This window comes from Heterocephalus glaber, unplaced genomic scaffold (genome assembly GCF_053883595.1).
Source record: "Heterocephalus glaber isolate CG9 unplaced genomic scaffold, H.glaber_assembly_v1.0 deba00000470, whole genome shotgun sequence".
Lineage (NCBI taxonomy): Eukaryota > Metazoa > Chordata > Mammalia > Rodentia > Bathyergidae > Heterocephalus > Heterocephalus glaber.
Window position 1 is genome coordinate 1976596 of NW_028258145.1, and position 12628 is coordinate 1989223.

At 44.1% G+C, this 12628-nt stretch overlaps 1 protein-coding gene and 1 pseudogene across 1 annotated transcript; one reads left to right on the forward strand and one right to left on the reverse strand.

Moving 5' to 3' along the window:
* Positions 1–12239, reverse strand: Znf514 (zinc finger protein 514). Its single transcript, XM_021257997.2, has 5 exons — positions 11787–12239; positions 10564–10646; positions 3914–4040; positions 3507–3602; positions 1–953 (listed from the first exon to the last, which is right to left on the reverse strand). Exons 1-5 carry the CDS (start codon positions 11803–11805, stop codon positions 130–132), a joined length of 1149 nt encoding a protein of 382 aa, XP_021113656.2. The 5' UTR covers positions 11806–12239; the 3' UTR covers positions 1–129.
* LOC101698443 (sphingosine-1-phosphate phosphatase 1 pseudogene) lies at positions 4328–6083 on the forward strand (annotated as a pseudogene).
* Positions 12240–12628: the final 389 nt, after the last annotated feature.

Consider the following 12628-nt stretch of genomic DNA (forward strand, 5'->3'; position numbering starts at 1 on the left):
TGTTTAATAAGGGATGCAGTATGAGCAAAGGCCCTTCCATATTCTTTACATTTGTAGGGTTTCTCTCCTGTGTGAAACCTATAATGTTGAGTGACAGATGAACTCTGACTGAAGGCTCTCCCACATTTATTACATTTGTAGGGTTTCTCTCCAGTATGAAATCTGTAATGCACAATGGAGAGATGAACTCTGGCTGAAGGTTCTCCCACATTCTCTGCATTCATAGGGCTTTTCTCCAGTATGAGTTCGCTGGTGTTTAATAAGGGAGGAAGTATGACCAAAGGCACGTCCAAATTCATTACATTTGTAGGGTTTCTCTCCAGTATGGAATCTATAATGTAAAACAAGAGATGAACTCTGGGTGAATGCTCTCCCACATTCACTACACTCGTAAGGCTTTTCTCCAGTGTGAATTCTCTGATGTTTAATAAGGGATGAAATATGGCCAAAGGCTCTCCCACATTCAGTGCATTTATAAGGCTTTTCTCCAGTGTGACATCTCTGATGGCGCCTCAGTTCTGACTGGAAATGGAAGGACTTCCCACATTCGTTACATGTACAATATTTCTTCCCTGGGCAGGTTCTCCGAGAGTTACTTCTATCTGAAATTTGTTTGAATTCTATATCATGCTTATAGATTTCTTCTCCTGTGGGAACACTGTGTTGGTTAAGTTTAGGCTTACAGACTGGTCTGCAACCTAAACCCCCAAATTCACTGCATTCATGATCTTTGCTAGGGGTGGTGGATTTGTGAGTGGGTGAGATTTCTTTCCAATTTCTCTGTATTATCTGTTGAATCTCTGACCTAGAATCATCACAACCACAGGTTGTCTTCAGTTTGGAGGACCATAGGACATCTTGAATGTGTTTTTCCACTGATGCTATCTGGAATAATTCTTTGAAAATTCCTTGACTTGACAATGATTCCTTTGCTTTAGGTCTTCTTTTCCAGTCTATAAGGGAAAAAAGAAGGCATTCTTAGTATTACGCATCCTATGTGCTAAGAAGAAGTAAATAATAATAAATATAATTATGCTTTTAAATGACATCTAAAAAGGGTACGCAGATTCTTTCAAGCATGTGTCAGAAGTTGCTTTTCAAAGTGTTAAGAATAACTAATAAACAAGAGGAGATGAAGGGGATTTTAAAAAAAGAATTTGAGATATATTAGGTATATGTACCACCTCCTCAATAGGAATGTGATCAAAAGTACATGTAGGAATAAAAAATAAAAACTGAACAACAACAAAAGAAGAAGAAGCGATGAACAGGTGATTGGTGGTTGGTGGTTAAGAAAACCTGAGAGATGTTTGGACTCCAGCACACAAGGAAAGTTCAGAGGCTATACAGATGACAGGAGGATGGGAAGGGTAACAAGGGAAAGAGACTAAGCATAAGGATGAAGACAAAGAGAAATAGGAGAAATGTATGGTGATAAGTCACATGGGTACAGACTCTGTGTCCCCACAATTTCTTCAGGCCTAATTAAATGTCACAGATTCCTATTCAGCCTTACCTCCAATCTCTCCTGAAGTACTCTGCATCATTTTTATCCTCCTAAGATGTCTCTTTCCTTGTTTTTCTCCCCAAGGGCTCTCCCGTACCTCAGGATAACTCCTCAATCTCTCACTCTGGTCCACAGTACTTAACTAAGGGTCTTGTCTTCTTCAGCACACTGGCCACCTCCCTTCTCCCAATATCTCCATACTTAACTCTCTCTTTTTCTAAAGCTTTGCACATCTTCCAGGAACAAGCTTTCACCTCATCTCCTCACACCTCAGTCCAAAACACATGTTGTTTTGTATTATATACACATGCATATATTGTCCTATTATTGGGTAGAATTGTGGTAGGCAGGATAATTCTCCATGTCCTAATCCTAAGAACTTATGAACAGGTTACCTTACAAAGCAAAAAGGACTTTTCAGCTACGATGAAGGGCACAAACCTTGAGACAGGAAGATTATCCTGGATTATTCAAACAGGCCTAGTCTAATCACATAAATCCTTAACATCAGATAACATTTCCTATATGGGCAGAGAGATAACAGTGGGCACCATGAGCCAAGAATATGGCAGTCTAGCAGGTGGGAACACCCCTCAGTTTACAGCCAGCAAGGAAACAAGAGCCTTGGATTAACAACTACAAAGGAAGTGATTTTGCCAGCAACCTGAATGAACAGGAAACAGGTTCTCTCCTAGGCAGGAAAGAAAGGAACACAGCCTTATGGACCCCTTGGCTACAGCCAAATGAGACCTATGCCAGACTTCTTACCTACACACAGGGAACTAATATATTTGTGTTGTTTAAAGCTACAATTGGGCCAGGGATTTAGCTCAGTGGTTTCACTGCCTGCTGAGCAAGCACAAGGACCCGAGTTCAATCTCCAGTACCAAAAACAAACAAACAAACATGTAAACCTACAATGTTTGTGGTAACTCATTCCAACAACAATAGAAAACACAATAATGATACTTCTGAAGAGGGACATGACTGGCAATGCCCCACCAGGGACCCCAGAAATGTCCTCAGCCAGATTCTGAGTTAATAGATCCTGTATGGTTCCTGGGAATCAAAATATCTAAAAAAAAAGCTCCCTGGGACACCCTGAAACACAGCCATGCTTTGGACTAGTGTAAATAAACATATTGATCATGAGACCAGATCCAGATGTCAGAACCTTGATCTCATTCTGGAATGAAAAGAGATCAAGAAAGTACTAATACACAAGAGATCAGCATGTTTCCTCTCTGTCCTAATTCTAGGCTCCTATGATGAGGCTTACCCTATCCTTTCAGGATGTGAGGACTGCTTTCCCGAGCTTCAGCTCTGAGCTGAGGCTATAGTTCTGCCTCAGACATAGACAACAATTGGCAGAGAATGTCATTCACCTCCAGTAAGCTCAGGATACACACAACAGCTCTGGGGATCAGCTTGGAGTTCAGAATTCTGAGGTGGAGGCTACCAGGTACTCACAAGCATCTGGGAATAAAAGACATGCCACCAACAACTGGTAAGGAATAGTCCTCGTTCCCAGGACCACCTCTGCTGAGGTTTAGTTAAATCAAGAGTAAAGTGTCTCCTACCTGATCTTCCTGACAGCCTCTGTCTTCCCTTGCCCATAACCCTTTCATTTCTTGGCTGTCAATCCCCCTTGGCAGTTTGATTCCCCCACTAACTCCCTTAACCCTATTGATATAGGACTATCTGTCTATAAGCAACTGTTGATCCATCCCACCTTGACTCTGAGACATCCAGTGATGATGTGTGGCAACAATAACCCCAACATGGGTAGTACCAATGAAGGGGAAATGCTAGAAAGGAAAATGAATATCTCCTTTTCTGACACAGGAAATGAGTGTAAAATTCAGAATACTGCAGTTGAGGGCTTCTGCAAAGTGGCCTCATCTTCCCAAAAGAGAGCCCCCTGACCAAGAGCACAAACAACTTCCTGCCCCCAATATTCCCTTATTAGGTGCCATGTTGCATTGTCTCACTTGCTTACCTGGATGGGGTCCCATTGAAATTTCTCTCTCTGACACACAGGGCTTTTCCCTATCCTCCCACTGCCAGATTACATATGGTTTGAAAACTGGAAGCCCTGAGGGTAGAGAAAGAAAAGGACTGTTGCTGTGTGTGCTGGAGGCCAAGTCTTTGGACCTTGATCTTCACAGTGGAGAGAACAGACATCGTGAAACACCATGAGCAGAGTCAGGAAACTTCCTATTTCAACTCTGTAAGAAGCAGGACTTTTACTAAAACTAGGAGCACAAATTACCTACGGGCCCCAAAGAGAATGTAAATGTCTGGTTCCAGAACCCCAGGGCAAAACTCAGCTAACAGGCCCAGACACCTGTAGCTTTTAAACATGAAGGAACTCAAGGCAGCCTCATGGACAGACTTTGGGCTCACCCAGGGAGACCAGGTTCCTGATGTTCTCCAGCATCACCTCCCTGTACAGGTCCTTCTGTGCAGGCACCAGCTGCCCCCACTCCCACTGGGTGAATTCCACAGCTACATCCTCGAAGGTTATCAGGCCCTGAAACAGAAGATACTCCTGTTACCTTGAGGAGCAGTTACACCCTGAGGAGAGGGTGGACAGGCATCTCAGTAGCACCTTGGGGTGTGCACGAAGGGATCCCCAGACTTCCCAGCTACCCACCGCCCAGACAGTTGTGGGTTTATTTTCAAAGTATTTTAAGGCGCCATCCCCAGCCGACTCGGGCGAGTGGAGCGAGGAGGAGCAGCCGCGCCGCGGGCCGGGCGCGCGGAGATGGTTCTGGGCTGCGCTGGGGCCCTTGCGCCCTACCGCGGGTCCGGTCGGCAATGTCGCTGGGGCAGCGCCTGGCCCGGCTGGCCGGCTGGCTGCAGGAGCCGCAGAAGGTGGCCCGCTTCCAGCGGCTGTGCGGCGTGCAGGCGCCGCAGCCCAGCGAAGCTGAGCCGGGAGGCTGTGGCGCCCCCGGCCGGAAGCCCCAGCCCCCCAGCCCCACCCCACCCCACCCCACCCCACCCCCACCCCACCCCACCCCCACCCCACCCCACCCCACCCCCACCCCCACCCCAACCCGGGGACGGTGGCGGCGCCTCCAATGGCGTGCGCAACAGGCTTGCGGCTGAGCGTGGCCCGGGCGCGGCATGGCTGAGGGGCGCTCAGCGCCGCAGCTCGCAGACGGGCGAGGAGGGCGAGCCGGCGCGCGTGAGCAACTGGCCGCTCTACTACCTGTTCTGCCTGAGCACCGAGCTGGGCAACGAGCTCTTCTACATACTCTTCTTCCTCTTCCGGATCTGGAACCTGGACCCCCTGGTGGGCCGCAGGCTGGTGATCATCTGGGTGATGGTCATGTACCTGGGCCAGTGCACCAAGGACGTGATCCGCTGGCCGCGGCCCGCCTCGCTGCCCCTGGTCAAGCTGGAGGTGCTGTACAACTCCGAGTACGGCCTGCCCTCTACCCACGCCATGTCCGGCACCACCATCCCCATCACCCTGGTCCTGCTCACCTACGGCCGCTGGCAGTACCCTCTGCTGTACGGCCAGGTGCTCATTCCCTGCTGGAGCTTGCTGGTGTGCCTGAGCAGGATGTATATGGGCATGCACTCCCTGCTGGACATTATTGCTGGCTTCCTATACACCATTTTAATCTTGGCTGTCTTCTATCCGTTTGAGGACCTGATTGACAACTTCAACCAAACTCACAAATATGCTCCATTGATCATCATTGGGCTCCATTTAGCTTTGGGGATCTTATCTTTCACTCTGGACACCTGGAGCACATCCCAAGGAGACATAGCCCAGATTCTAGGAAGTGGTGCTGGAATTGCATGTGGATCTCATGTTACTCACAGCATGGCTCTAATATTAGATCCTTCTCCAGACATTTTACCTCTGCCTACCCCTCCCATTGCTCTGACTGTCTTTGCAAAAGCCATATTGCGGGTCCTCACAGGATTGGGAGTTGTACTCATAGTTAGAAATATAATGAAAAAGATCACCATTCCTTTGGCCTGTAAAATCTTTAAAATACCTTGTGATGATATTCGAAAAGCAAGACAGCATATGGAAGTTGAACTTCCTTATCAATATATTACCTATGGAATGGTTGGTTTCTCTATCACATTTTTAGTTCCCTACATATTTTTGTTTATTGGTATCTCTTGATGGGGAAATATTGTTTATAATAAGAAAGGAGAATATCAGTTACTGACATCTAAAAATATACTGTAAGTAAAAGGTCAGAGTTAGGCTTTGGCAAGTAAATTCTTAAGAGTCAGTACATTTTACCATTGCACATCCAGGCATTGTTTTAGGTAGGCTGATCTATTTAACACTGAGAAAATGCTAAGTTTCCATTTAGAATGTTCATATGTTTGGAGAGTTTTGTGCTTTTATGGATTCAAGTTATATAGATAATATATATTAAGGTACATAATATGCAATGATATATCTAATATATGTTATATATAAAATAATATACCTAAGTTTTTTTAAACAGTAGGGTGCGTATTATAAAATCAAGAATAATAGGCAAACAATTGTGCCTGTGTATTTGGAATTAATACAGGTATGTTGTTACTAACAAGTAATGTTTAGGGCCGGGGATTTAACTCAGTGGTTCTGCTGCCTGCCTCGCAAGCACAAGGACCTAAGTTCGATCCCTAGTACCAAAAAAAAAAAAGAAACAAAACCTGACCCTAGCACCAGCTGTGTGACGTGGAGTGGTCACTTCCTAACTTCTTGGGCCAGGGACTTAGCTCAGTGGTTCTGCCACCTGCCTTGCAAGTCACAAGGTCCCGAGTTCAATCCCTGGTACCAAAAAAACCACAACAAATAAGGTTTAGCATTTATTTACTATGGGAGCCATTTCCTAACTGAATTGCATAATTACTAGACCAGAATTCTTATGCTACCACATACTGATTTACTGCCTCTTTTTACACTGCCACCATCTTTCATGTTACACATGAGGTTGAACATGTGGAGCATTTTTAATGGACCAAACTTTAGAATTTGTTTTTGGAGTCCTTATTTTTTTAAGTTCTGTACACTGTATTGAATGTACTTCTTTTGCAACTGTTTTGGGCATCAGTTTAATAAATCAGATACTGAATTTTATTGCTTGCTAATTGTGCCTTTCTGTTGCTGACTTAAACACCATGTATACTGTGATATAAAAGTAAGACTCTAAGTTGCATATACCTAGGCAAATATTTTAAAAATATATGTCAAACTAACAGGGATAGAAGTAAACCACCAGTATGTAACTCTTTAGTCTTTCTTTAGAAAGAAATTGAACTGGGCTAAACTTTCTCACTAATTTATTGGAAAGCTAAATAGATAAATATTTCCATTTTTGTAGGTATTTTTCTGTGTACTGTAAGTTATAGGAACAAGATGTATTTTTGTACATTGTCCTGATTGTTTATACTACAAGTAGATGTTTCCAGTGCATGGAAAGGGTGTTGGAGTTCATAGATGGAACAGTGCACATGCTTCCTATGTAAACAAACTGTTTCTCTAAATTGCTTGGAAAGGATTGGATTTCCCACAATTAACTTTTAATACCTACTTACTAGTTATAAAAGATAAATTGTAAAAAAAAAATCTAAAAGTAGTATTAGTAGTTTAGATCCTTTTTTTTCCAACTTTTTATTTTCACAGTGGAAAATTTGAGTATAGTGTGTATAGTATTAAACTATTCTTTTTTCTTTGTGTAACTTTATATTTTGAAGTGTGACTGTAATTAGTTTAACATTAAGTTTATTTGTAGTAAAATTTTCATAAAGAAGAAAATTGCCAGGTGTGGTGGCGCATGCCTGTAATCCCAGCATTCAGGAGGCTGAGACTGGAAGATGGCGGTGAGTTTGAGGCCAGCCTCATCTGCATAGTGAGTTCAAGGTCAGCCTGAATTACTGAATTAAATAGTGAGACTTTGTCTCAAGAAAATAAAATTAAATCAACTTTCCATATAAATGAATTATCAAGTATGATTACTGATTTTAGTTCAATATCTATATGGTTATCCAGAAGTAGCAATTAAGATGTTTCTATTTTGGACAACATAATTATTTGAGCTCATATTTTTATAATCCTGATTGAGAATTTAAGGGCATGGTAATTTTTACCAAAACTGAATCTGATAATTTTAAGTAAAGCAACTGAATTTGGGCTGTTTACTTATTAGTTGAAAAGAAAGCAGGGCACCTAGAAACTTGTCGGTACATTGGAAAATGTGACAACTTTTTGTTCAAAATGTGTAATGAATTGAATTTTAAGAATTGTTTCCCAAAATCTGGGTCTGTGCTAGCCTACTGATTTTTGTCTAGCTTAAAAAGTACTTGAAATTACTATTTCTTGGTGTTTTGTTACTTCCTGTCCTATGACAGTTCTATGCTAAATGTATTTTAAAATAAAAGTCAAATTCAAGAAAAAAAAAGTATTTTAAGTTGCTCCAAGGTTTGTATCATTCTTAGTATTCATTATCCCACCTGGTGCCCACTTACATGCCTGCTGACATCTAGCTGCTAAGAAACATAATCGGAGTCTCAGAAAAGATGAATGCAATCCTTTTCCTCATTTGTCAGGAGGTTTTAATAGAATCCCTTAGAATTTCCAGACTATTACACTTTGCATTCTCAAAATCACAAATATCAGTTCTCATAATATTTATGAAACTACATGAACTATAATTTTAACAACATTTTTTACTAAAGCCTAAATAACTTGAGACTTACAAAGACTTATCCCTCTACTCACCTCCCAACACACAGTTTAGCAAAAGTAAATCAAATGTCTTTCTAATCAGTCTGTTCTGTAAGTTTGATAAACATGAATCCCATCCACCGAAGCCTAATCATTATTCAGTTCTTGAGTCTACAAAGCTGTGTGTGAGACTTTTCATCTCAGGTCACAATTACAAGGTTATCGCCACACTGTAGGTCTTGGCTAGAACCCTCCTAATCATCCTTGGCAATTAGAATACCTCTCATTTGACTTATGTTGTATGGCAATCCATATAATATGACCAAAAAAATAGAATAGATGAAAGTAGTATAAATTCCTGTTATTTTTACCCTGGAGTATTTAAAATTCAAATCCCATTTAGATACTGATCCTAGAGATTAAGTTAAAATAACAATTTTATATTAGCATAAGTCAGCCAAAACAATCAAATGAGGAAAACTCACTAGTAGTGGATTATCTTCTTTCTCCAAAATATCCTCTGGCCCCCCCTGTAGGATTGAGCTTCCTGTCCCCCAATCTGGGTGTGGCCATGAAATCAGCTTTCCAAATGGAACATGAAGGAAAAGGCAGAAGCTACATGTGAACAAAAGCTTTCAGAGCCACTAGGGTTTCTGCAATTCCTCTTTCCTCCTACCTTAAGTACGGGAAATGATCAATCCGAGGGAAGATAAGGGACAAAGCTGAGTGTGACATGTCACGTGGGCAAGAGATCTACCTTGTTTGGTGTCTCTAGGAGTTTGCTGTTGTTACTGTGACATAACCAGCTTAAACTGGCTCATTAAAAAACTAGAACTCAAAATGAAGTTCTGCCATAAAAAAAATTCTGAAATATATGATATTGGATTCAAGGCAAGGTAGTGAGATGAGAAATTGTATTGGTAAGGTAGCTGATGAATGGCTTAATAAAACTATTCCCTGCAATAACTTGAAAGATATTCATGTAAGAATAAGCTTGAGAAGAGGCTGGAAACCTAACATTAGCAGTGTGAACAGACTGTCATTGACTGAATTTGACAAAGTATTACAAGAAAAATTATGAACTCTAGAGTTTGCTGGTTTGTAAAACAAAAAAAATGGAAGGCAAAAGGAAGTGTCCATAAATGTCAGGTCTTGCAAGTTTGGAGACTTAACCAATTCTCATTTCCAACTGACCAAAGACAATACACATACGGTTTTTCATGACAAAGGATGATTTTTTTAAAAACAGCCTAACTAGAAGGACCAAATCTTGGGGGTGATTGTCAACCTTTTTTTTCAACCTTTAAGTCATTTCAGATGGCTCCCAATAAATCCTTTCAGTGAGATCAAATCCCTCAGAGTGGAAAAGAAATCGGTTTCCTGGAGCCACTGAAAAAGCTCACAGTGTAAAGAGATGGGCATATTTCAAAAAGAACTGTGGGTAAATCAAATGACACATGGAGCTGACCAGAAATACATAAAAAGCTGATTAAAGTTTTGAGAGCTGCCTCAAATATTCACAGCAATCCTTGGACCATCAACCTAATTGGGCTAGAAGAAAAACAGCTCCAGAGAACTTGCTCTCCACTATCATCTTCATATGTGACCAAGAAGGAGTTTACAAAAGAAATTTCCCAAGGCCATAGCCAACAGCCCAAGACAACAGTTCGGGGAGCTCCACCAAGAGTGAACCATAATCCAGACTTTCCCACTCCACTGCCTGTCCAGTAGAATTTAATGACTGTTATGGACATGGGGCTGCTGCACTCAGCCCAGGCTCGCTCTTTCAGGAAAGGAGTGCCCGCTGCAGTTTCCCTGCCCTAACTGTCCCACTGCATGCTGGAAACACAGGTTCTAGTAGTTTGTCCTTTAAGCTCATAGGTGTCCTGATCCAGATGAAAAACATCCAGACCCACAGCTGACACTTTGATCATGATCCTCTGATTGAATACATTTTGAGTTCTCTGTCTTGAAGAGGCATTTGTGTGCAGGAGGAAAGGAAGTGAACATTTATGAGTAAGAAAACAGTGGTATGCACGTGGTATGACATCCTGGGTATCAGTCCTCTCCCCACATGGCTGTCACTGGGGCTCTACCACATTACTTGGTAGACAACTGAGTGCCCATTACTGAAACAAGCCCGAATAAGCCCAAAGGATCCAAGTGAGTGAGTACATGCCAAGCAGAGAAGAAAGGGTTCTAGGCAAGAGGCGGGAAGTTCACTGTCCCCATGATTGGCTCAGCCTCCTATAGAACAGGAATTAGGGTCAGTTCCCTTTGGTGAACAAAGAGATTCTAGAAAAGAGGTGGCAAAGCTTTCTATAGTTCAGTCATTTACAGAAAAATGAAGAAAACTCCAACTTACCTGGGGCCTGGCTTTTAGGAATGAACTAGTTGTTCCCTTTTCTCCTGGGTATCTCTCTGGAGCAGGCTCCTGAGAAGTGACAGCTGGAAGGTAAAAACAGGCACATGGGAGGGTAAGCCTTATGGCATGTATGGCTTCCAGACTCCCCAAGCTAGAGACCCCTACACAGGTCTGAGGGTCACCTCCATGGTTCTAGGAGCACAGATGGATCAAAGGGAACCAAGAGCCAGCTTCTAGCCTGCCTACATCTGAGAGAAGGGCCCCTGTACACAGCTGCATGAGGCTCCTACTTGCCCAGGAGCCCACAGAGGTTAGTGGAATGTGACCAGCCTGGCCACTCCCCTGGAGAGTTACTTACTGGGCCTTCTGAATAGGTGTTTTGGAAATACAGACATGGAGAAGCGCTTCAGTGAACTTTAAATCTACTTTGCAGATATAAGACAGGTTTACAACTACAGACATTTTCTACATGTATGGATTCCAATGATCTTGTTAAACTCTGGTTTGAGACTTAAGGCTCTGGTTTACTGAATGTGGGGTACGGTTTGAGAATCTGCATTTCTAGAGAGCTTCCCCATGCCCATGCTGCTGGCCATGGGCCACACTGAGAAGCAAGGACACAAAGACCACAAGGAAAATTTGGTCCAATTCTTCCACTGGCCATTTTTGTGACCTTGAGCATGCATGATGAAGAATGAACAAAGTAAAATGCACAACTGGCAAAGGATAGGGCATTACAAACTTAGAAAGGAATGGCTTAAAACCTCCAGGTCACCTGGATTGCCCTGACCCCAACACTGGGGGCAGGGGACTCACAGAAGGTGCTACCACTACATTGCTGACCTTGCACACTGCTCAGCCAGAAGAAATGGAATTATTTTATTAATGAAATGATTAAGAAAGTGGTGACAAAGCTGCAAATGGCCCTACCATCCTCCGATCTATGCCCAAGGGCCACTTCCTCTCCGGTTTGTTTAGCTCCTCTCCTGCTCTGCCCATTCTGCTCCCATCTCTAGGACAAGTCTTCCAGATCAGCTACAGTCCATGGTTCCTGGGACTTCAGCTTCTTAGGTCTGGATGATCAGGAATCGCCACAGAAAATGCAGGCTCAGGCTGTGCCCCTTAGAAGCATTCGCCAGACTCTTCCTGGGGGACCCCTCCTCCTAGGCCCAGTGCTAACTTCCCAGGAGGACACTGAACCTCTGCACGCTCCAGAGCCAAACCTGATGCTGTGGTCTCCATAGCGGGGGCTAAGGGGCGGCGTCCTCCCTCTAGGTCCAAATTTCTGCCTTCCTGGCGCAGCCCTGCGGTCCTCCGGATGGTTCAGGGAAGGGGGCAAACTCTGGGCCGCCTGGATGACACGGGGCATCCCCGCTGGGCACGGAGAGGTCCTCAGACCGCAGGGCCCCGAGCAGGACCAACAACAAATCTGGACGGACGACAGGGCCCAGAACGCCGCTGCCCGGGCCACGCGCTCCTTCCGCTCCAGAGCGCAATCTCAGACCCCGAGAGCCTGGCCTCCTCCCACGGCCTCGCTCGGCCGCCCCACTCCTATGGCACTCAGTTCTCGCGCCCATTTACACCCGCGGCGGGCTCACGCCACCAGGAGACACCTGCTACACTGGCACCCAGGGATCCTCACTGCCGGCGTACTGTCAGTTCCCAAGCGCGCCTGCACTCTGGGGCCTGTGCCTGCACCCTAGCCACCTGCTGCTGCTCCCCTAGCGGCAGGGGCGCTTGTGGGCCGGCTCAGAGGCGTTCAGCTAGGAAATAGAAGCCTTTCTTTCTCCGTAGCAAGTGCCTTTGGTAGCTGGGTCCCATGGCCCACTTTGGGGCAGACTTTACAGAAGCCACTGACATTTTGTTAAAAAGACAGAAAATCTGTTTCTTACAAGATGCCCAGTGCTGGTGGTGCAACGGTGGTGCAGTGATAGATGCCTCTGTTATACAGGCTGCTGTCTCCTTCTGCCTTCTCCCGCTACCCACAGTTTTCAGTTCAGCAAAGGGTGATAGTGAAGAGAGCACTTTAGACTCCCTAGAGAAATCGTTATCATTTAGGACCCAA